General features: G+C 38.4%; 1 protein-coding gene and 1 pseudogene across 1 annotated transcript in view; one reads left to right on the plus strand and one right to left on the minus strand.

Annotated features, from left to right (window-relative positions):
• The window catches only part of LOC103739398 (neuroblastoma-amplified sequence-like), a 165,653-nt gene that overhangs the window by 68,571 nt on the left and 75,042 nt on the right, over window positions 1–22,040 (plus strand). Inside the window, exons 10-12 of the mRNA XM_008839774.3 lie at window positions 2,770–2,908; window positions 9,761–9,829; window positions 13,491–13,619. Coding sequence (XP_008837996.2) covers window positions 2,770–2,908; window positions 9,761–9,829; window positions 13,491–13,619 — 337 coding nt within the window. The remainder of the gene's footprint in view (window positions 1–2,769; window positions 2,909–9,760; window positions 9,830–13,490; window positions 13,620–22,040) is intronic.
• LOC103739396 lies at window positions 7,238–7,625 on the minus strand (annotated as a pseudogene).

Below are 22,040 nucleotides of genomic sequence, written 5' to 3' on the forward strand. Positions count from 1 at the left end.
GGGGTGGGGGAGCTGGGAGGGTGAATGAGGTTGGGGGAGTCAAGGCACAGTGGGTGCAGCAGCCAAACTTACCCAGGCAAGCTGCTGACTTCAGGAAGCTGTGGGGCTGGGCCACCGGATTTCCTCTTTTAAAATAATTTATTTTTATTTTATGTGTATGAGTGGTATGCTTCCATATATATGTCACCTGTGTTGTATAATGCCTACAGAGGCCAGAAGAGGGTGTCGGATCCCCTGAAACTGAAGTTACAGATGGTTGTTAGCTGCCATATGGGTGATAGATCAAACCCAGGTCTTCTGCAAGAACAGCCAGTGCTCTTAACTGCTGAGCCGCCTCTCCAGCCCCCACAGCAGTGTAGTTCTTTTTGACTGTTTTGGACTTGTACCTCTACTGGTCTCAAAGTAGAAATATTGAATGATCATCATGAAATTTCATGAGATATTTATAGTATTTAATTATTTTTAGCTAGGTATGATATACATGCCTGCACTTGTGAGGCAGTGGCAGGTTTGTGAGTTTGAGGCCAGTCTTGACTATATGGTGAGTTTTTTTCTCAAAAAAAAAAGACTATTTAATATGGTTATATAATTCAGTCTTTTGATATGCCAAGTGTAAGGAACCTTATGGAGTGGTGATTACTTTTCATAAGCATGATGAAGTATATCCTATTCTCAGGAGAATGGTAGTCTTGTGGTAGGAGAGGCTTTCAGGTTTTGATGTAAAGGGGTCTGGTACAGTGTCTTGTCTTGAGGCAGTGATAGCTGGTGTGGGCACAGCACCATGTAGGCATGGCTTGGGAAGCCTCTGCTTAGAAGTCTCTTAGGTAGGAATTTATAAAGCATGAGAAACTCTTTTCTTTAGTAATTATTATTATTGTTGGAATGTGCATGACTTCTCTTTCCTCTTATCTGTATTGTCTGTTGACATTGGCAGGAACACATAACCCACTGACAATGGAAGTCTTCTTGCTAATATGTCAAAATTTTGCCTTCAGTGTGTATATTCATTCACTCATTTATTTATTTTTGTGTGTGTGTGTGTGTGTGTGTGTGTGTGTGTGTGTGTGTGTGTAGGTCAGAGGAAGACTTTGTGGAGTTGTTCTTTTTTTCTACCTTTACGTGGATTCTGGGAATCAAACTTAGGTCATCAGGCTTCAATGGTGTATTAGTTATTTTTTTGTTGCTGTGATGAATGAAACACCATGATCAAGGTAGCTTGTAGAAGGAAGAGTTTATTTTGCTTATGGTTTCAGAAGGATAAGAGTCCATCATGGTGGGGGAGGCATGATGGCAGAGGCAGCTGGAACAGAAAGCTGAATGTTCACGTCGTTCACATCGCCAAGCAGTAGCAGGAAACAGCAGAGAGCAAAGTGGAGGTGGGATGAGGCCCAGTGGTGTGCGTCCTCCAGCAAGGCTCCACCTCCTAAACCTCTGCAAACAGTGCCACCAACCGATGCCAAATATTCAAACTCTTGGCGGCCCATGGAGTACATTTTCATTCAAATCACCATATGTGGCAAGTGCTTTTATCCACTGATCCATCTTGGTTGCCCTACCTTGATGTCTCCCCACTTTTTAAAAATTTTTAATAACTACATGATTAGAAGAAGCATTTCGGAGGACATCTTTTTCACAAGTGGGTGCAAGTTTCTAGGTTCACAGTTGAATTAATACAGTTATACAATATTGAACTCAGTATAAGCCCTGTAAGACATAAAATTGAATGAGTTTTTAACCTTTAAAACCTTTAAAAAAGATCTCCATTTCATTTTAGAATATATGATTCCTTGCAGAAAGACTCATTGTTTTTGCTACTAACACTGAGATGTTGATGCATACATCTCTAATCTGTATCTATTACTAGTCATAATCAGTTGCACTTGGATCCGTGGTGCCTGTGTATGTCTATAAAGTCATCAGCTAGATTTCAATGGTAATGTTTATCCCCTCTACTAATTAGCATGACATAAATTGCCTGTGTATGTCTATAAATCACCATATGTGGCAAGTGCTTTTATCCACTGAGCCATCTTGCCGGCCCTACCTTGAGGTCCCCCCCCTTTTTTTTAATACCAGTGATTATGATGTTTATTATATAGGCTCTGCTAGATATACTGAACCTAATTTAACTTGAAGAAAAATGGCTGCTTAGATGCCATTTTTAAGTAGCTTAGTTTATCCTGTGATTGCATAGTAATATCTTTTACTGTCCAGTGTATGTTAGGCTGTTTGTCCTTTTGGTAGCTTGCTCCACTTGCTAATGGGGTATGGCAAACAAAAATGAACCAATCACAGTATGCTGTAAACCCAAGTCTTACTTTTGAGTAGTTATTTCTACATGATTCTTTCCCATTGAGCATGTCCTGCTGTCATTGCTTTCTGACGTGCTGCAGTTGTGCCCTGATTGTATCAGCTGTAGCGTTGTAATTAATACCGTGCATCTGGGTAAAACTACACACCTGCTTATTAATACTTACTGGGGATCAATACAGGCAAAATGTAAATGCAGCTTCAAAACATTTTTCTTCATTTCTGATTTCCTTTCTGAGTTTAGGTGTCTAAATGTTGAAATTTCACTGCTCAAGTGAAGGTGAAGTTCTAATTGAAAAACCATTTGGTTTTCAGTTGTTTCATCTATAATATCAATCATCTAGGTTTAGTGATAGTAACTTTAGTTTTCTTTTTAAAGGTGACTGCTTCTACACTCATTGTTTTCTTATTATCATGTTCATATTTGCAGTTTATTAATTCTGTACTTCTCATTTTTAGACTTTTACTGGTTGGTGGATGTGAAACTGCTGAACTGGGAGTGTCAAAAGCTTCTAGCTGTGGCCTTTCTGCATGGAGAGTTCTTTCAGGATCACCTTACTATAAGCAAGTTACTAATGGTGGAGACAGGGTTACTGAGGTAAGCACTAGTTACAGCTTTTACTCTCTAATTAGATAAACTCTCTAAGAATTAACTGAAGAAATTTTGTCTTAAATGAGAAAAGTTAATTAATGCTAGTATAATTTTAGTACTCCTAAATATTAAAGTTAGTAAAATTTTTTGAATTTAACTTGGCTTCATTTTTAGTAATGATATTTTCAGATATTGCATAAACAATCTAAGGCTGGTGAGATGGTTCACTGGGTAAAGTAGTTGCTTTGCAAGAGTGAGTTCCATACCCAGAATCTATGCAAAGATGGAGGGAGAGAAATGACTCTACAAAGTGGTCTTCTGATGTCCACATGTGCTCCATGGCATTCATGACCAGACACACACACACACACACACACACACACACACACACACACGCGCGCGCACACACGCACACACACACTCACTCTCTCACACACATACATACAATAACTAAAAAAAAGAACAACTTAGCTGTAGTACCATTACTTGGATTTGCTTATTTAAACATTAAGGTTTAGTAAGCTATTTTTGCATTGGCAACTATTCTGAATGTTTTTACCATTGCTAGCTCACCTAGCTCTCTTTTCAGGTAGGGAATGTGATTAGCCCAAATCAGTTAATGAGGAAAATGAGCATAATAAATAAGTTGGTCTGGGCCACCTAGCTAGTAAGTGAAGATTTTGAGTACCAGTTCACAGAAGTCCACAGTTTATATTCTTAATTCCCATGGGGTACTTCCACATTTATGTGGACTGTTTATATGTCTCTTCATTCATTTTTGTCATTATTTATTGGACCTCTATGTTGTGACGGATACTCCTTGTATTAGCTTTGTTCACTGTGGCATAATATCTGAGATAAAGAACTTATAAGGAGGAACTATTTATTTGGCTTACAGTTTCAGAGATTTTAGTTGATGGTAGCTTGTTTCTGTTGTGGCGCAGTAGCTTGTGGTGGACTCAGATGATAAGAAGCTGCAGAGGAGATGGAGGGAGGAGGGAGGGAGGGGACTGAGGGAGAAGGGAGGAGAGAGAGAGAGAGAGAGAGAGAGAGAGAGAGAGAGAGAGAGAGAGAATATTTGAGAATGAATGCCTGTCTCTTTAAGGTTATGCTTCTAGTGACCTAGCTTCCTCCTAAAGTGTTACCTTCTAAAGTTTGTACAACCTTCTAATAGCACCACACTGGCAACCAAACTTTAACACATGAACCTTTAGGGGACATCCAGATCAGAATATAGCATCCCTTTAGGCTATAATAGGTACTACAGGCTAGGCTCTATTGTGTAAAATCAGACAACCACATAAATAAGCAAATGAGAAGACCTAAAATTTCTGTGACTGCCACATCAAAATTCATGGCAAAGCCATAGTTGTTTAGACAATGTTGACTCCTTGTCTCTCTTGGGTCAGCTTGTAGTTGATCATTAAAGAATCCGTGGAGGATGACCCCTGAGCTTCTACTATCTGAACTTACGGCTTTAGGAAGAGTAGAGTGGAATAGAGGATGGAACTTTTCACAGAATTCTATCAGAAAATGATATCATTTTTGTTCATTTATTGTGGCCCATCATGGGCCTATTCTAGTTTTAAAGGGTGCTGGAAGTAGTTTTCTGTGTATCCAGAAAGGTGAGAAGAATTAGGTATGGTGAATGGTTATTGTGTTTATCATATTGGCCATCTTAGAGACCAACAAGTATCCTGATTACTTGGATAAATTGTATAAAAGTAATTACATGGTCAAAGTTATGCATCCTGCACTAAACACATTGCCTGTTATGTAGTGAGAAATTATATGTATTTTAAAAATGAGAGATGAAAACAAGAAACTACAGTGAAGCACAGTGTGAGGGGATGTGCTAGGCTGCTTTGATAGAGATTGTGTTTGTCTTATTTTTCTGTTTTTAAAAAACATTTTGTTTTTAATTTATGTGTATGAGTGTATTGCCTACATGTATGTAAGTGCATCCGTGTAGTGCAGTGCCAGTGGAGGTCATTAGAAGGCATTGAATTCCCCTGGAGCTGGAGTTACTGATGGCTGTTAGTTGCCATATTGGTGCTGGGAATTGAACCTGGATCCTCTGCAAGAGCAGCCAGTGCTTTTAACTGCTGAACCATGTCTCCAGCCCCTTGTTATTTTTCTTAAAAGGTATTGATTTAAAGATAATCTCCTAAAGTGATGAATCGCTCGGTGTTGAACTAAAGAGGAAGTGCTTTTGAAAATAAATCTTTAGCAATTTTAGTAGCTTGCTATTATTATTATTTTTAGAATTGGCTTATATTGAGATAGATGATTGTGATTTAACCCAGAAAAGTAATAATTTTTTAAAATGACACCAACTTACTGGCTCTGTGGCACCAAACCTTAATTCAGCTTATATTTTTTAGCTTACATTCCAGAGTACTGTGCTTTGGGTTTTCTCCTTCCATTTTTGATTCATCTACCTATTTTTCCCACCTAGTTTTCTCTTTAGAACCCAGAGAGGAAGTTTATTAACCGCCTTTCACAGACATGGAGCCTAAGGCCCATAGGTGCTTAACAGCTGAACACAGCATAATTGAGGTGTCTGTGACTGAGTGGCCCCAGAAAGGGGAACTCATGGAGTGCTGTTGCACAGTAGCAAACCTTTTCTCCTTAGCTCCCTTTAATTCTCTTGGGCTTCCACTTTGTTCCTTGCTGAACACAGAATTGGAAACCACTCTGCTGTATGTAGTCCTACTGTCTTTGATCTGAGGTTTTGGTATTGGAGTCTTTTAAAAGAAAATTGCTTGTGCATTGACAAAATAAGTGAGGAAAATTATTGAATTGCAAATTGAATGCCCTGCTGTATGATTAACTCCTTGAAATGCTGAAAGTGTATTTTAATTACGTTAGTAGCTTTAACCGTGTCCTGCAGCTAAACCTACAATCATTCTCCATAGCCTTCCCCACTGCAAAGTAATCTGAGGTTATAGGATTAGCTTCTTTTGTCAGGTGGTGAATACTGTTCTTATCGAATGACCTTTTAGTGCTTGTTTAAGGCTGCTGTTGTGTTGGGTAGGTATTGACTGAAAAATGCTGATCATATAGATATTTCAGTCTCCCACAAGGCTATTAGATTATGAAAGAAACTATGCAAAATTCAATATATGCATTGATCAAGGTTTTCAAATTAATGCTATTGTCTGTGTGATATGGCTTTACTTACTCACTCGTTCAACATTGAATCATTGCTCCAAGTGTTAGGAATATAAAGATACTAACATAGCCATCTCCACAAATGAGTACAGTAAACCATAACAGGTAGCGGGTTAAAACTCAGTAAGTGGGACAGAGAATAGACCTGGGCTTTGGAGTCAGAAGATTGTTATTTGAATTCTAGCCCCTCCCTTGCTACTTGTATGTTAAGGCCTTTGCCAGGAGCAAATCATGCTATCTATGTATAAGCACCTGATAAACTCTTAATGTACAGGGTAACTTATTTACTTGGATTTTTAAGGTCAAAATTAAAAAAAAAAGTGTGGAAATGAATGAAAATTGACTGAAGTTTTGTTATTGATACGGCCATGTTTTCAGTGCACATTATTCTTGTGGAAACAATACAGACTTTTTAGGTGTATCATTTCCTTGAGAATCCTTTCTCTGAAAAGTTGGGTATAATTCGAATACTTGTATGGGATTCTATTGCTGCCATGTCTGTGCCTGTGCCTCGGGTCTTCTCTTGCTACTAGAGGCCAGCATCCTCACCCCTGTCTCCACTCTCCTCCCTTCCTACTTCTTTCCTTTTCCTTTTCTCTTTCCTGTGTCTCACTCCATGAGTTGGCCTCGAACTCACCACCTACCATCCTGCCTCATCCTCTCAAGTGCTGAGATGATATACATGTACTAATATGCTCACCTTTAAGTTTTCAATTTCTCTTTCTTTGAACAAACTTTGTGCTAAATTCTCTTCTTAATTATTGGATTTTTAATATAAGGCAGATTTTAAAGTTTTTCTATAATAGTGTTCTACAAACAAGCTCAAATGCTTGTTTAGACATTAGGTTTTATTTAAAGTATTATATGTGTTTCCTTTTGTTTCTGTTTTTTTTTTAACCTTGTTAGTAGAATCTTTTTTATTCAGAAAAAAATAAACCCCCAAACAAAAAAATGTTTTCCAAACACACAGGAGCAGGGTTTGGGTAGGGGGCGGTACCTATCCATCTACCCCATCCCCCAGCCCTGTGGTTTTGGCAGCACAATAAGGGAAGTAGGGTAATGGCTCCTCAAATAAAAGTGGTGTGTGTGTGGAAAGGAGTGGTGCAAAAGCTGAAGGGAGTGGGTGGGGGAAGGATGGAGGAGGTCATCATGGGGAACTCCCTAGGTAGGAGGCATTTCATAACATTTCTTGTTGATCAAACCACCATGGGTACTCTCTTTGCCCATCATGAGGGCTAGCATCTTGGCCGTCATGGCGACAGTGACGTTGAAGGTGGGGTTCCTCTGGTGCTCTTGGTATGACACGCCATAGTAAATTCCCCTTCCTGCGGCTCTGAGTCCTGGGTCACAGAGCATTTCAGGCCCCCAAATGTCAGCCTGTTCATGAAAAAACTTAATAGGTCTTTGCCAGCCAGGATACCAATCTCAGCTGGCCTAATACTAAGGAAGGTTTTCTCAGTGAAGGCGAGTCCTTGTAGCCCACAGTGGCTGTGTGGTGACAGGTTCCCTCCGCCATGAGACTGTGGATGTAGCCGGTCCACCCGGCCATGACACTGCTACTAGGGCTGCTCTGGGGGCTGCTGCTTGGGAGGAAGAGAGCTCGGTTGCACTGCTGGCTGTGCAGCAGCCCTTGCTCTGCCACTTTGTTTCTCAGTTGTTTTACCTGGAGTGATTTACCTTCAGATGTGTGGCTATTTGTCTTCTGATTTTCTTTCTTTTTTTTTTTTAATTTTTAAAACTTTCTAAAATTTGTTAATTTCTTTTGCAAGGTTTATTACTTTTTGCAAGGTATTTATGGATCTTTTGTTCATTGTAATGGTATTAGAATACAAGATTCCAAGTTTAAGGTGCCTTGTTTTGTCAGTAGAGCAAAGGTCCAGTACTCTAGTAGATATGTTCATTGGTGGGAAGGGATATGGGCCCTGGAGACTAGGTGTTCTCTTGACTAGGGGCATTCTGCATTTCCTTCTTTGCTGCTCTACCCCTTTACAACTCTACTGGCAGAGTGGACTTCTCTTTCTCCCTTATTGCTTTATTTAGAAGCTGTATTTAAGTTTCTCTTTCAGAGCACTGTGACACATCTGTCCTCTCCTCGTAGCCCATGGTGGTTGCTCTTAGTGTTTTCGAATCCCAAGCTGACTTAAGAATTTTGGGGCTGGACTTAGATACACCTTTGACTTCCTTCCTAGCTTCCCTTGACTGTCCTCCTTGGACCTCGAAGTACTTCTTCCTTCTGTCTTTGCTCATCACCAAGCTTTCTGGAAGGTCAGGGTGGGGATGTTTGTTTGGCAGGAGCCATGGCTATGACAAAGTGGGATTTGGTGCTTTTCTCTTTTTATGTGAATTTATTTTGAAGTTGCATTATCATCTGTCTTCAAGTTAACCTGAACATATGGTTCTTACTTAGATTGTTTTCTTCTTGTTCTATATTGTTTTGGGAGAAATTTGGGCACTGTGTAGTCAGGCCATCATTAATGTCTACAGATTTTCTTTTTAAATTTTTTTTTCATATTTTATTTATTATTTTTATTTTATGTGTATCATGTATTGCCTGCATGTAGGTAAGTGCACCTGTGTCATGCAGTGCCCGTGGAGGACAGAAGAGGCTGTCGGATCTCCTGGAACTGGAGTTAGGAACAGTTGTTAACCACCATGTGGGTGCTGGGATTCGAACCGGGATCTTCTGCAAGAACAGCCAGTGTTCTTAACTGCTGAGCCATCTCTCCAGCCCCTAAATATTTGTTTTAAATTATATATATATTTTTTACTTTAAAAGAATAGGTTCAGCCAGGTGTGGTGGTGCACGCCTTTAATCCAAGCACTCAGGAGGCAGAGGCAGGCGGATCTCTGTGAGTTCAAGGCCAGCCTGGTCTACATAGTGAGTTCCAGGACAGCTGGAGCTACAGGGATACCCTGTCTCAAAAAGACCGAAAAAAAAAATAGGTAGTTATTTTTATTTTTTAAATGATATTTTTATCAGGGTCAATTCTTTTATTATTATTTTTTGTCCTTTTGAGACAGTGTTTGTCTATAGCCCCAGCTGGTCTGGAACTTGCTGTGTAGATCAGGCTGGCCTTGATCTCACAGAGATTTCCCTGTCTCTGCCTCCTGAGGAGTAGGAAAGGTGTGTGCCACCATGTCTGGTTCACGTTCAGTTCTTAATAGTGAAATTTTTATGGCAGTTTTGGATTTTTCCATAGAGATGCTAGGGAAAATGGTAACCTCAGAAAGCCTCATTGGAAAATAATTTGCAATAGATTCCAATTTGCATAAGTTGTATTAGACTTGTCATCTGCCTAATTAAGAAAGCATTTAATCATGACTCTCTCTTACAAAATTTTACTGTTTGGTAGATCTTTCCTCTGCCAAACAAAAGCTGAATACCAGTAAGATCCTTGGCATTTATTGATGTTACTTATTTATATTTGTTTTTAATGGAATTTAAGATTGGGCTTATTAGCTATGTTGAAATTGCATGCAACTTTATTTTACTTGGCATGTGGCGGTGGGATTGGGTTTTGCACATTCTTTCCCACCCAGGTATACACTCAGCCTCATTGGTGATGTTATTAACTTAAAAAAATACTAGATATGTTGCTCTCGTCCTCTCATGATAAAAGGACTTTAGATATGGAGAGAAAACCCCATTAATCTTTTGCTTTATGATATGTATTAATTTTGTAGGTGCCAAAGACCCTGGGATTATTAAAGATGCTAAATGTCAAGTTTTATACTCGCCAAGGACAAGAGCAGGTAATGTAAATTTGCTTAACTCTGTTTCTCAAACATTTATACCTTTTAGGTTAAAGTTGCATGAAGCTTGGACTAGTGAGACTTTTCATCACTGTAGCTAAATTCCAGATAAACAATGTCAAGAAGGGAAGATTTATTTTGTTGGAGTTTCAGAGATTTCAGTCCTTCTTTGCCTTGTGCATGGGGAAGCACAGCTGTCAGCTCAGGGCAGCTAGGAGGCAGGTGTAGTAACTTACCTGCTAGTAGATAAGAAGCAGAGAGGAGCAGTAACAGAGAGTGGCTAGTGTGAGATACATTCTCTAAGGACACTCAGTAACCTACTTCCTCCTACCAGGCCCCACCTGCCACAGTTCTACAACAATAGATTAAACCATTTATGAAGTCAGAGCTCCCATGATCTAATCATCTAATCATCTCTAGAAACACCCTCACTGACAGACCCCAGACTGTGCTTTAGCGACTTTCCAGGTGGTTCTCAATCTGATCAAGTTGACAGTCAGTTCCAACTGTCATAGACCTTGAATGCTCTTCTATATCTTCATCTGAGTGTACACACAATTATGTATAGTGGGGGTGTCCTCAATAGTAAGAATTATTAGAGTTACCCACTGAAAATTTATGTATGTTAGTATATATTAATCTTAAGAAAAATAATTTAAGGAGAATAACAGGGAATACAGTCCTCTTGGAGGATAAGGATATAGCCTAAACAGAAAATTCCAGAAGCATTCTATATATGCATTACTTTATTTATAATTTATATGTATTACTTAAAAATTGTAAGAAGTTCTTATTCTGACCCATTAGAGATCTTTTTTTGTGACTCAAAGTTAAAAAGAAAATTCTTCCTCAGATTGAAGATTATTGATGACCTAAGAGGAAATGAGTGACATTGATCTCTGTTTTCAAGTGTGATTGCTTTACTGCCTCATTGCTTGTTAGGAAAAGCATCACTCCACGACAGAGAACCAGACAATTTCATTTTGAATATAGGGCCTCTGAGGGAGGTGGGTACCTTGGCTGTCAATCCACAGTGAAGCATCAGATCAGATTCCTATCTTGGGAAGAATCAAATGACTTTATTTTTCCATTTCCTTATAAAACCCTTGGGAGACATGTGATAAGAATTCTGTTGCTACATTAGTATTAAATATATTTTACATTTTTAGTTCTAATTATTTCTTTGTCATTGACTTCACAGTAATGTATTCTGGGTAGGTTTGCCATTTTGTCTGCAGAGTTGAATAATAACAGTGCTCTCATGTCTATAAAGTCACTTTCATCTTTAATCCTATGAATATTTACACTGTTTCCAGTTGGCATTCTCTATAGTTATTTCATGGCATTTTCTTCAAGTTTCAGACAAAGAAATCTATGCTAGACCAAATGACTTGGCTTCTGTCTTGAAGTTTGTTTTTTTCTAAAATGCTGTGTTGCCTGTGTTGGCATTTCTGTTACCATGAACTTAACTTCACTTTCTCCCAGAATCTCCTTAATTTTCTCCTTAATGACAGCTAAATAATAGCTCTTTATCTTTAATAGATTTCCAAGTGTTCTTTATCATTTTTGTTCTGGTAACTATATTTAACAGAGAATGTAGAATTTTAGTATTAACGTTTTTCAGTCGGTCAGTAAGTATATACTTTAAGAGGTAGGCTTGGTGTTAGGGCTGAGAAAAAAATAGATAAATAAAATGCAGGGCATCTCCATAAGAACGTCTTAGTGTAATGGGAGACAGACCTAGAAAGCAGGGGAAAGCAGGTGTGATTTTTAAGGGTTAAAAATATTATTTTTATTTTATGTGTATGAGTGTATTACCTGCATGTAGATAGTTGCACTTGTGTCATGCAATGCCTGTGGAAACCAGAAGAGGGTGTCAGATTTCCCTGGAATTGGAGTTACATACAGTTGTTAGCTGCCATGTGGGTACTGGGAATCGAACCCAGGTCCTTGCAAGAGCAGCCAGTGCTCTTAATGGCTGAGCTATCTCTCCAGCCCCACTTTTATTGTTTTTGTCTCAGGTTGTTAACCATACTATTGAAGTTGACTGTCTCTTAATTTGGAAGATGTCTTCCTTTATTCTTCCTTTCCTTATTCTCTCCTTCCTTTTTTCTCTCTCTCCCCCCTTCTTTATTAAGCTTCTAAATTACAGTGGGCTGAACTCTGTATATTTTTTTAAAACCTTGGAATCAAACTGAAGTCTCATGCATTCTAGTCAAGGACTGCATCCCCAACTGCCATTAAGCTGACTGAGGGCAGGGATTTAATTTTGTTTACTGTTGACCCCCAGAGATTAAAACAGCACTTGGCAAGCCATGCATGATGGCTCATGCCTTTAATCCCAGTGCTCTGGAAGCAAAGGCAGGCAGATATCTGTGTTCAAGGCCAGCCTGGTCTACATAGTAAGTTTCAGGCCAGCTAGGGCTACATTTCTATTCACCAGTCAAAGACTTTCTTTTCCCCCTACAGATAAGAGTTATACAATTTGGGCCGGATGTGGTGGTGCATGCCTTTAATCCCAGCACTTGGGAGGCAGAAGCAGGGGGATCTCTGTGAGTTCAAGGCCAGCCTGGTCTACATAGTAAGTTTCAGGCCAGCTAGGGCTACAGGGCGACTTTGTCTCAAAAAGACCCCCCCCAGCACTTGGCATGTAGTATTTATTATTGAATATGTAATATTCAGTAAGTTCTGGAATATTGGTGGTGCTTCACTTAGGAAATTATATTTTATGGATCTGACATTTCTTTTTTTAAGATATCTAATAATTCAGAACATTGTGAATGTATGCAATAGAATTCATTACTTTCATTTTAGTGTAGCTTGTATAGGTGATGGGAATTAGTCATTTTTAGTTGTCTTGCATAGATGATAGGCAATTGAAACTGAGACAGATAGTGTAGGCTAATTTCAGTACAAAGCTCCATTTTACATTACAAAGGCCTCCTCTCTCAGATGAGGCAGATGGAAATTTCATTACAATATTGTAGAGAAGATATAACTCGTACTTTAAATATTGATACCAGTAGTAGCAAGCTTTAGTGTTTTTAATTAAGAAATAATCCAATGGACATTTGGACTAGTACTTTAATGTAAGCAGGAAGGTACATGAAATTGCATCAAGCACGTGTATGGTTTAATGAGTCTTGGGGATACCTTTATTGAAATCTTACACATCATCCACTTAAAGTGATTCACTGTTTCTTAGTACATTATTGTACAATTTAGTATAGAATTGTACAACTACCTCAATCATCTTAATTTTACAATTTTCTCACCTTGGAAAAGACCATGTACTGCTTAATCATCACTCCCAAAGGTGGGTGTAAATTTCAAAGAATTCCTAATCTATTAGGGCACAGCCCATAAAACTTTTTGGGAAACCATGATAATTGATCCAGGAATATTTTTACACCACTTGCATATTTAGGTTTTGGAGTTATATGTGAATTGTAACCCTCTAAAGTAGTCAATACCGTCTTCAGGTAGCAGTCCTGTTTCTACATGCTATAGCATGTATATCTGTAGTAATGTAATGTTGGTAGAATCCTTAATCACTAATCATTATAACATGGCAGCCCTAATGAGTACCATTTTAATTCGGAAAGGTGTTTCTGTTCATCTCCAAGTTCTTTGCTGTAACCTATGTATGGTTCCTATACAGGATGGAATCTTCAAGATGAGCCTTTCTCCAGACGGCAGTCTCCTTGCAGCCATTCACTTCTCAGGGAAGCTGAGCATCTGGGCCATTCCATCTCTGAAGCAACAAGGGGCCTGGAATCAAAATGAGCAGGTGTGTGTGTATGTTGGGATCGCTCTCAAGGGTGTTCTAACAGTACACATTTTGTCAATGTTTGTTCTAGTTACTCTATTGCTGTGATACAAACCCTGACCAAAGCCAACTTGGAGAGGAAAGGGTTTATTTGACTTATAGCACAGTTCATCAAGAGAAGTCAAGGCAGGAACTCAGGGCAGGAACTTTGAGGTGGTAGAGGAATGCTGCTTACTGGCTTGTTCCTGTAGCCTGTGCTTAGCCTGCTTTCTCATACAAGACAGGACCACCAGCTCAGGGGTGGCACTGATCCCATTGGACTGGGCCCTTCCACATCACTCAACAATAAAAAAAAAAAAATGCCCCCCAGACATGGCCACAGGCCAGGTGATAACTGCAGCTGTTCAGCACAGAGAAGTTTTTTCTTCTTCTTCTCCTTCTTTCTGCTTTCTTCTTCATTTATTCTCTTCATTCCAAACCCATCCTCATCTTATGTCAAATCATGATATCAAGTGATTTCAGTACAGTGGGGCGAGGACAAATTAAGAATAGAATAATACTGTGCATCAGTTTTAATTTGCTAAATGTAGCACACACTGTATACCAGGTGTAATTTCTGTAACTCTTCATTTATTTTCCTCTACTATTCAAAAAGTACAGAATGGAGATGTTAAAATTTCAGAAAAAAAATGTATTTAGAGAGTAAAAATCCTAAAAGGATTATAGTTCTTTCCAGAATCTTGCAAACTAGTTATGTCAGGCTGTAAGGGGAGCTACCTTCTTCTCACTGAAAGTCAATAGTACTGACAAAGAAAAAGATGGAGCATACTTATTTTTTAGTGTCTTTAGATAACAAATTTTAAGAATTATGTGATTTGCAGAAGAAGAGTGGAAAGATTGTAGGAGCCAGGGTTGGTGCATGAACATAAGGAAACAGACTTTCTGGGAAGTTGGTCATATGAACTTGCAGCAGTGGTGACAGCATGCACAAGAGTCATGCTGATTCAATCGGCAAAAATCCAGCATAGAACTAGGGAAATGGGCAGTAGGCCCCAACTTTAGCCTAGGAGCTGTTGACAGCTGATTTCTGCTGGATTAGAGGGAGTTGGTCTAGTGGATGAACTTGCACAGAAGAATATCTGGGTACAAAAACTTGACTAGTTAGACTTTAACGTATATGACAGAATGCATGAAATCAAGGTTGGGGGATATGACATTGGGGGTTGCAGATGGGGGAGGGGGTCTAAATATAATTAAAATTTATTGTATGAAATGCACAAAAGCTCAATAAAATATATAAAAAAGTATTATTTAGTATTGTTCTTTGGTAACAGGTAGACTCAACCATTTTAATTTATATTCACAAGGGAAATACAAATTAAAGTTATTTAAATTTATCAGGGGAAAGTCAGATGTCCTTATGGGAAGCATTGTGACAGAGTGGAGGTTTAAAGAAACATCTTGCCTCATCCAGATGTAGCTTATGTATACATCATTTGCATGGTTTATATTTTCACACTTTAAAAGTTGATTCTCTTTCTCTCATCTGCCTTCACCCACTGCTGTCCTGCAGGCCTTTCCAGCTTTGGTGATCGTTTTATGACTCTAAGGTCTGAATGGACAAAGTCATAATAATTAAGAGAGTGATTAATACTGACTGGGCATTTTCTTTTAATTTTTTAAATTGATTTTTGTGTATTTCATACAGAACATCTCAATCAATCTTAACCATCTTTATACCCTGTCCCCACTGGCACCCTCCCATAGATTCCCCCCCCCCACTGGAATTCATACATTCTGTCATTTGTGTTAAGGCCTGTTTTGTCACGTTAGTGTTCCCAGATGTTCCTCAGTGCAAGTTCATCTACTGAGGTCTAGTCAGCTTTACCAGAGTCCCTTGTTTTAGGAAAATCAGCTCTTCCTCAAACAGCAGTAATCAGTTGCCAATATTTCTTCAGCTAAGCATTTTCTTACTCTGTTCATAGGTTCAAATTATTTGTTGTAGCTACTTTTAAATTACTTTTTAAAGTTTATTTTAAAAAAAATATTTTTATTGATTCTTTGAGAATTCCATACAATGTATTTTAATTATATTCGTACTCGAGACAGGGTTTCCCTATGTAGTCGTGGCTGGCCTGGTACTCACTTCATAGTCCAGGCTGGACTTGAACTTGCTCTTATTGTTCTACCTCTGCTCCTGTGTGCTAGGATTATAGGCATGTGTCTCCACTTCCTGCCTGTTTCTCTCTCTCTCTCTCTCTCTCTCTCTCTCTCTCTCTCTCTCTCACACACACACACACACACAAAACACACATACATACACACATTTTTCTCTTATATGCAACATTAAGGAAATTTTTTTCTGTTTTACTGCCTGCTTTCCCTTACTTTAATATGGATTCCACATGTCTACCACTTGCTCTCACTTATTGTGGATACATTTTCAGTAACGAGATGCTTTACATCCTAAAAAACTGGAAGGCAAAATAATAAGGCGCTTTTCTTTCTTTCTGCTCTGAAATCATAGCTAAGTGGAGTGATCACTTCTCACAAATGTTATTCTTTTAACTGTGTGTATCAGACATAGGACTTCCACTGGGCTTCTTAGAACTGACTGGGGATGAGAATAGTTTAATCTTTATAACATATGTGTCCTATTATTTCTATTTCCTAAGGCACAATACAAAAGTCTATATTTTGTATTATTCAGATAGTTGATCCCCAGACACCATGTGTTTTTTCTGGTTGTCCATATGTGATGATAAAGTACTCAACTTCTTTCATTTAGGAAGCTTATGAATTTCTCTATATTTGAGAATTTACATTTGGTAATATCTTTTTAAATGGTGAAAATTTTGAATAACAAAGGCATTCCTGGTCTTCTGTTTTTTTAAATTAGATTAATTCACCTAATAGAAATATTGATCAGCTTCTGAAGCCCTCTTAATATTTCATTTAGAATCTGGAATGCGTAGTGTATGAGCTATTAATGGCAAAGTTGATTAACGTGCTCTTTTGTTTACTGAGATTCTGAAGGACCCTTTTTGGCCTTCAGAGATAAACTGCCACTTGTGTTCCTTCTTGGCATATGCTCATCATTAGTTGTCAATCAAAGCTGGTGTGATTAATTACTCTTTATTGTTATTCACTAATTAGATTTTATAGTAGGTTTGTTAAAAAATTAAAAAAAAATTGCTTACAAACCTTGAAACCTGGGAATGAGTAAGTATATTCATCTCAATAATCTTGAATACATATTCAAGTAAGACTGTGGGGCAGGAAAGATGGGCTTCTACAGTGCAAAGAGATGCACATGGGCAAGAAGAGGTGAGGTCAAGCTGCAGCTCTGTCTCCGTTGAGAAAGAGCCTTTTGAACAGAAATGCCTGAGCTTGTAGAAAGACAGGTTAGCAGCTTCTGTGCCTTGATTGCTGAGCATCCTGTAGCTCCAGTTCAGCACTCCCTCAACAGTCTTCAGGTGGAGCGTGTGTTTTATGTTACTGTATTATCAAAGGAGGAATGCAGCTTCATTCTCATGTGTATTGTATCCATTATTAAAATTTTACAAATGTGTAAGGTCATGTGCCAATTTCTTTGGTTTGGTTGGAATGAGTGGTTTCCTTTGATTGTTCAAGTAGACCAGAAATAATTGGCTCTTGGGTTCACTCAACTGGAAACCATGACCGGTTAGCCATCACTGTGGACAGTGTGCAGGTAGTGGTGTTCTCTGCTGAGGAACCATTGGCTTAGTTATAGTTACCTGGCCTAATCCTGCCTCAGTTGCCATCCCCACTGCTTCCCAGTGACACCAAACCCTTCCTTTGAATGCCACTGCTCACCCTGCAGAGGCTAGCTGGGTAAGCACACTCTGCCCCCTGAGAGTCCTGCTGGCGTTAGCTTCAAAAGAGATTTGGTTCATATTTGGAAACATTTGGTTTTTAAAACTCGTTTTTCTTTCATAAATCCTGATGCCAGAATGCAAACTTCTCTGTTTTTCTGTCATTTCTTCCAGTCTGGTCACTGCACAGTTTTGCTCCCCAGACTCTGCCTGCCTTTGTCTAAGCCTGAGGTTTCTTTCTGTGCAATTATCCCTGACCTGTATAACTTAACAGCATGGAGGTGCTGGGTATGGTGTTCCTGCAGCTTTTCCAAACTTTGCTCATTGTTACTCAGTGAACACTTGCTTTGTTCTAATCTATACAGTAAGTCAGCAGTAGGGATGATGCTTGTTCCTTCTCTCTGTGATGTCTGTGTAGGACAACAAACATTCAAAAAAAGAGGAAAGAAAAACTCATTTAGAGGCTAGTGAAGACCAGCATGTACAACAGACTTCCATCCTCACAATATTTGGCATGTCTTTATTCATAATATTCTGTTTGTGAAAGATCGTATGTGTAATAAATTAAGAAGATCAAAAGCACTCTTTCTGGTTATTCAGTTTTATGTCAGCTCTTTATTTGATAATCTTTAAAGCACAGAGATAAAGCCTTTTTCTTTGTGGATATCACGCAGATGTTCTCACACCTCCGTGAGATGTGCCTAACACTCACAAGTTAGTATATAAAAGGTACCAGAATAAATACTTGAGAATGCTTTTCCCTGTAAACTTTTAGCTTTGTTCTGGAAATCTAGAGGACCTTGATAATGTTGGGCACAAGGTCCAGATGGTAGCTTTCCCAGAAAGTTTGACCAACTGTATTTTGAGTCTTTAACTTGCATCACATTAAATTGTATATTTGAGATTAGTGTATGTGTTACCAAAATCGGGTGTTCTGTAGTAAATACAACAAGGCTTATATGGAATGTTTTATCAAATGGACTAGGTTGCGCCCATATTTATGATAACAACATTGTAAAATCATGAAGTTCAGCTATTTGTTGAATCTCTGCTGAACTCTACAGCAGGAAACGTGATAGTTTTCAGTCTCTGCCATAAGATATTCATAGTCTTGTAAGGAAAATTATAAAGAAAAGATTAACATAACATGTTCATATCATGAAAAGATAGACAAGCTCACAGAGGCATGTAATTCGCTTGTAGTGTTGGGGAATAGAACTGGAAATAAATTGGCACATTAAGGCTTGTTTTTTTTCCAAACAGTTTTGATATTTCAATTTGTCTCATGACTCTTAAATAAAAATGTTTTTAATCTGGACATGGTGGTGCATGCCCTTTAATCCCAGCACTTGGGAGGCAGAAGCTGGTGGATATCTGTGAGGTTGAGGCCAGCCAGGTCAGCTAGAGCTACAGGGAGTCCCTGTCTCAAAAAGACCAAAAAAAAAAAAAACAAAAACAAAAACATTTTTAATCTCCATTTTAATAGATGTGAAATAGTGCAAAAAGAAATTAACTTGAGATTACTATGTGTTAGAATCAGGATTCCATTTTGATTCAGGTTTTCTGACTTCATAAGTAAAACTTTTTAATAAATATGCCAATGCAAAAACGTAACTCACCTCAAAGGGGATAAGAGATAATTTATTCTGCAGCCAAATATGAGTGACCATAGCCTGGGAACACAGATTCAGGTTACCCCAGATCCCATGTTCCAACATGGTAACAGTTTCATGAAGTTTTTATAGTAACAGAACAAAGAAAAGACTTTAATCAAGACACGTTTCAGATACATTGATGGAAACATTAAGTAGGCAGATAAAACAAAAGAGAATCTCAGCTATAGGCCTCAGATGCTATCTGATGACACTCAATCTTTTGGTTGATGGAAGCCTGGTAGTCTGCTAAGTTAATACATTCCTAAAGATTTTTATCTGTTAGTCACGGGTGTTAAGTCAGAAACAAAGGTGGGCAAGGAGTAGCTATTTAGGGGGCTAAAGATGGCCCAAGATAAATGGTAATTCGGCTCTGGACCTGCACCTCCAGAGTCTTTGCAATTGCTGAAGTTCTAATCAGTTGATCAGCCTTTGTAGAATATTCAGTTTCAAGATGCAGGTTTTCTGGGAACTTTTGTTCACATTTACTAACAGTTTACATTTAGAAGTGGTCACTTTTATCTTGGCAAATGAGGCACTCGAATCTAAGATTGCTGATACTCAAGGAAGGCACACCACCTTGAAGTTTATCAGACTTACATTCATTATGCAGAGACCTTAAAATGGTGCAAATGCTGTAGCTATCAGGAGAGACACAGTACTATCATTTACCAGATATATAATAAGTATCTGTGTGTGCTCATCACTCGAGTTCCTTTAATAAAGAGAAATCCTAAGTTCTGTAAAATTCTTGGACAACTGCACCTTTCTCATTCCTCTAGCAGTAATCTCGTGAGCCTGTTCCAACAGGTAGGGCACAGCTTTGCTTCACTGTAGTTATCCTAGGAAATGTATGGGCAGACCAGTGAATCTATAATAAATTCAATGGTAATATGTTACATAGTCAGCTAATAATTTAGCTCAATGGTTGTCTGAGAAGAAACTGATGTTGCTATTGCCCTGCACTCCTTTAAAGTTCTTTATCAAAATTGTACATTCAGCTCATTTAGGGCTTTTTTTTTGGACAACTTACTACTGTATTAGTTTTTATAATGTACTGTGTTTGATCGAGCATTTTCCCTGTGAAGACTAATGATTAGAGGTGGTTATGGAAGTGCCTATTCTGATTTGCTTCTATCCAGTTTGAGTTGATTAAATACTTTGGCTTTCATGTCAGTGTGGAAATCCATCTGGCTAGAAATCTGTGTGTTCAATTCATTCATGTCTGGAATCGAGTAAAAATGTTTCAGTGATTTTCATTTCACACATTTCCCATATGTTATGTTTATATCTTTCCATCTAATTTTTGGCCTTAATTTTTCTCTGAAGTTTTATTATTTTCTGACTTGTACTTCTGTAGATGTAGGAAATGAAATAGAAGCTTATCTTTTCCATTTTAATTTAATTTTTCTCTTTGATACATAGTAGGTGTTAGACTAATTTTGTTAAATGATGAATCAATGAAGGACAAGTGGGAAGATGGCAGTTTATGTGATTAATCTTGGTAGAATCCACAGCTGTTTTCACAGCTTGAGTAAACTGTGAGCTCTTTGAGAATCAGCACTGAATATATATTTTACCCACAGACTCTGCTATAGGCCTCGCATATTAAATACTAATAAATATCTGTGTAATGAATAAACATTTGAAATATTGCTGTTGTACTATTTAAAGGCTGAGATTTATTTCGATTCTAGTGTGACAAAATCAGCAAATAAAATCCTTACATCAAAGAAAACATTGTTTTAGTTAGTTATGGCTACTAAGCTTAGTATTATACAAAAAGACTTATAACCATGTTCTTAGAAGAGCATCCTTCCTCTGGGCTGGAGAGATGACTCAGTGGTTAAGAACACTGACTGCTCTTTCAGAGGACCTGGGTTCGAATCCTAGCACCCATATGGCAGCTGACAACCATCCATAACTCCAGGGGATCTGACACCTTCTTCTGACCTCTGTGGGCATTACACAACATATATATATATATATATATATGAAGAGCATCCTTCTTTGGGCTGCTGCTGTACTATTAAGTGCTGCCACATTTGGCTTTTTGCAGACACATAGCAGCAAGAATATTGGGGCAGAAAGGTGAAATTCCTTCCCTCACTGGTTTACGTAAGGGTTACAGCAAACAATCCTATAATAAAACACAAGTTAATACGCGTGTGACACATTTAATAAGTAAATGATTTTCTCCTGCAGACCTCTATTTGGAAAGAAAAAAAAATCCTTACTATTCTCAATCAGGCACTGCAAGTAGATTCATGAGAGCTCTGTCTTCCTTTAAAAAAAAATTGTCTTTTTTGATATTTTTGTTAGTGGCTCCAAGACCTCATTCACAGGTTTCAGAGTAGGTGATTTTCTCTCCTGCCCCATGTTGGGCACCAGAAACTGTAGGAGTAGAATATGGGTGACAGCTGGAATTCCTATAACAGAAACAGGCTGACAAAAGGCAAGTGTAATCAATTTGTGTAATCAGGGTTTATGACATACAGGAGACTTCAGAAATGAAGATCCAAAGACTCATGGACTATTATTTGTTTTGATGAAAAAATGGACAGCTGTGCAGAAATGTGATTGAAAAAATTATGATCTGATAATAGTAGGCTACCTGGTACCTCAGCAAAGCCTCTCTGGGCAGTTTTTTTTTTTTGCTTTTCTGCCAGCATCTTCTACCCAGTGTTGTATGTGGCTGAACCACAACAGAGAATCATCAAAGGTGAAGGGAGAGAGAACCTTTCTAGGGTTTATGGCTTTCTTTAGAGTTGGGAGTTCTAATTTCTATGATAAATTTATGGTAGAGGGATTCCGTTTTCTGTGAGTTGCTCCTGGAAAGAATGAAGGGCTGAAGATGGGAGGTTGGGAGAAGGTCAGAGAGACATTGCTTCTGAGACTGTGCACAGGTCCTACAGTTCATAGGATTCACCAATGAAAAGAAAATTGCTCCTTGA

Source organism: Nannospalax galili, unplaced genomic scaffold (genome assembly GCF_000622305.1).
Source record: "Nannospalax galili isolate Female #2095 unplaced genomic scaffold, S.galili_v1.0 scaffold1379, whole genome shotgun sequence".
Taxonomy (NCBI): domain Eukaryota; kingdom Metazoa; phylum Chordata; class Mammalia; order Rodentia; family Spalacidae; genus Nannospalax; species Nannospalax galili.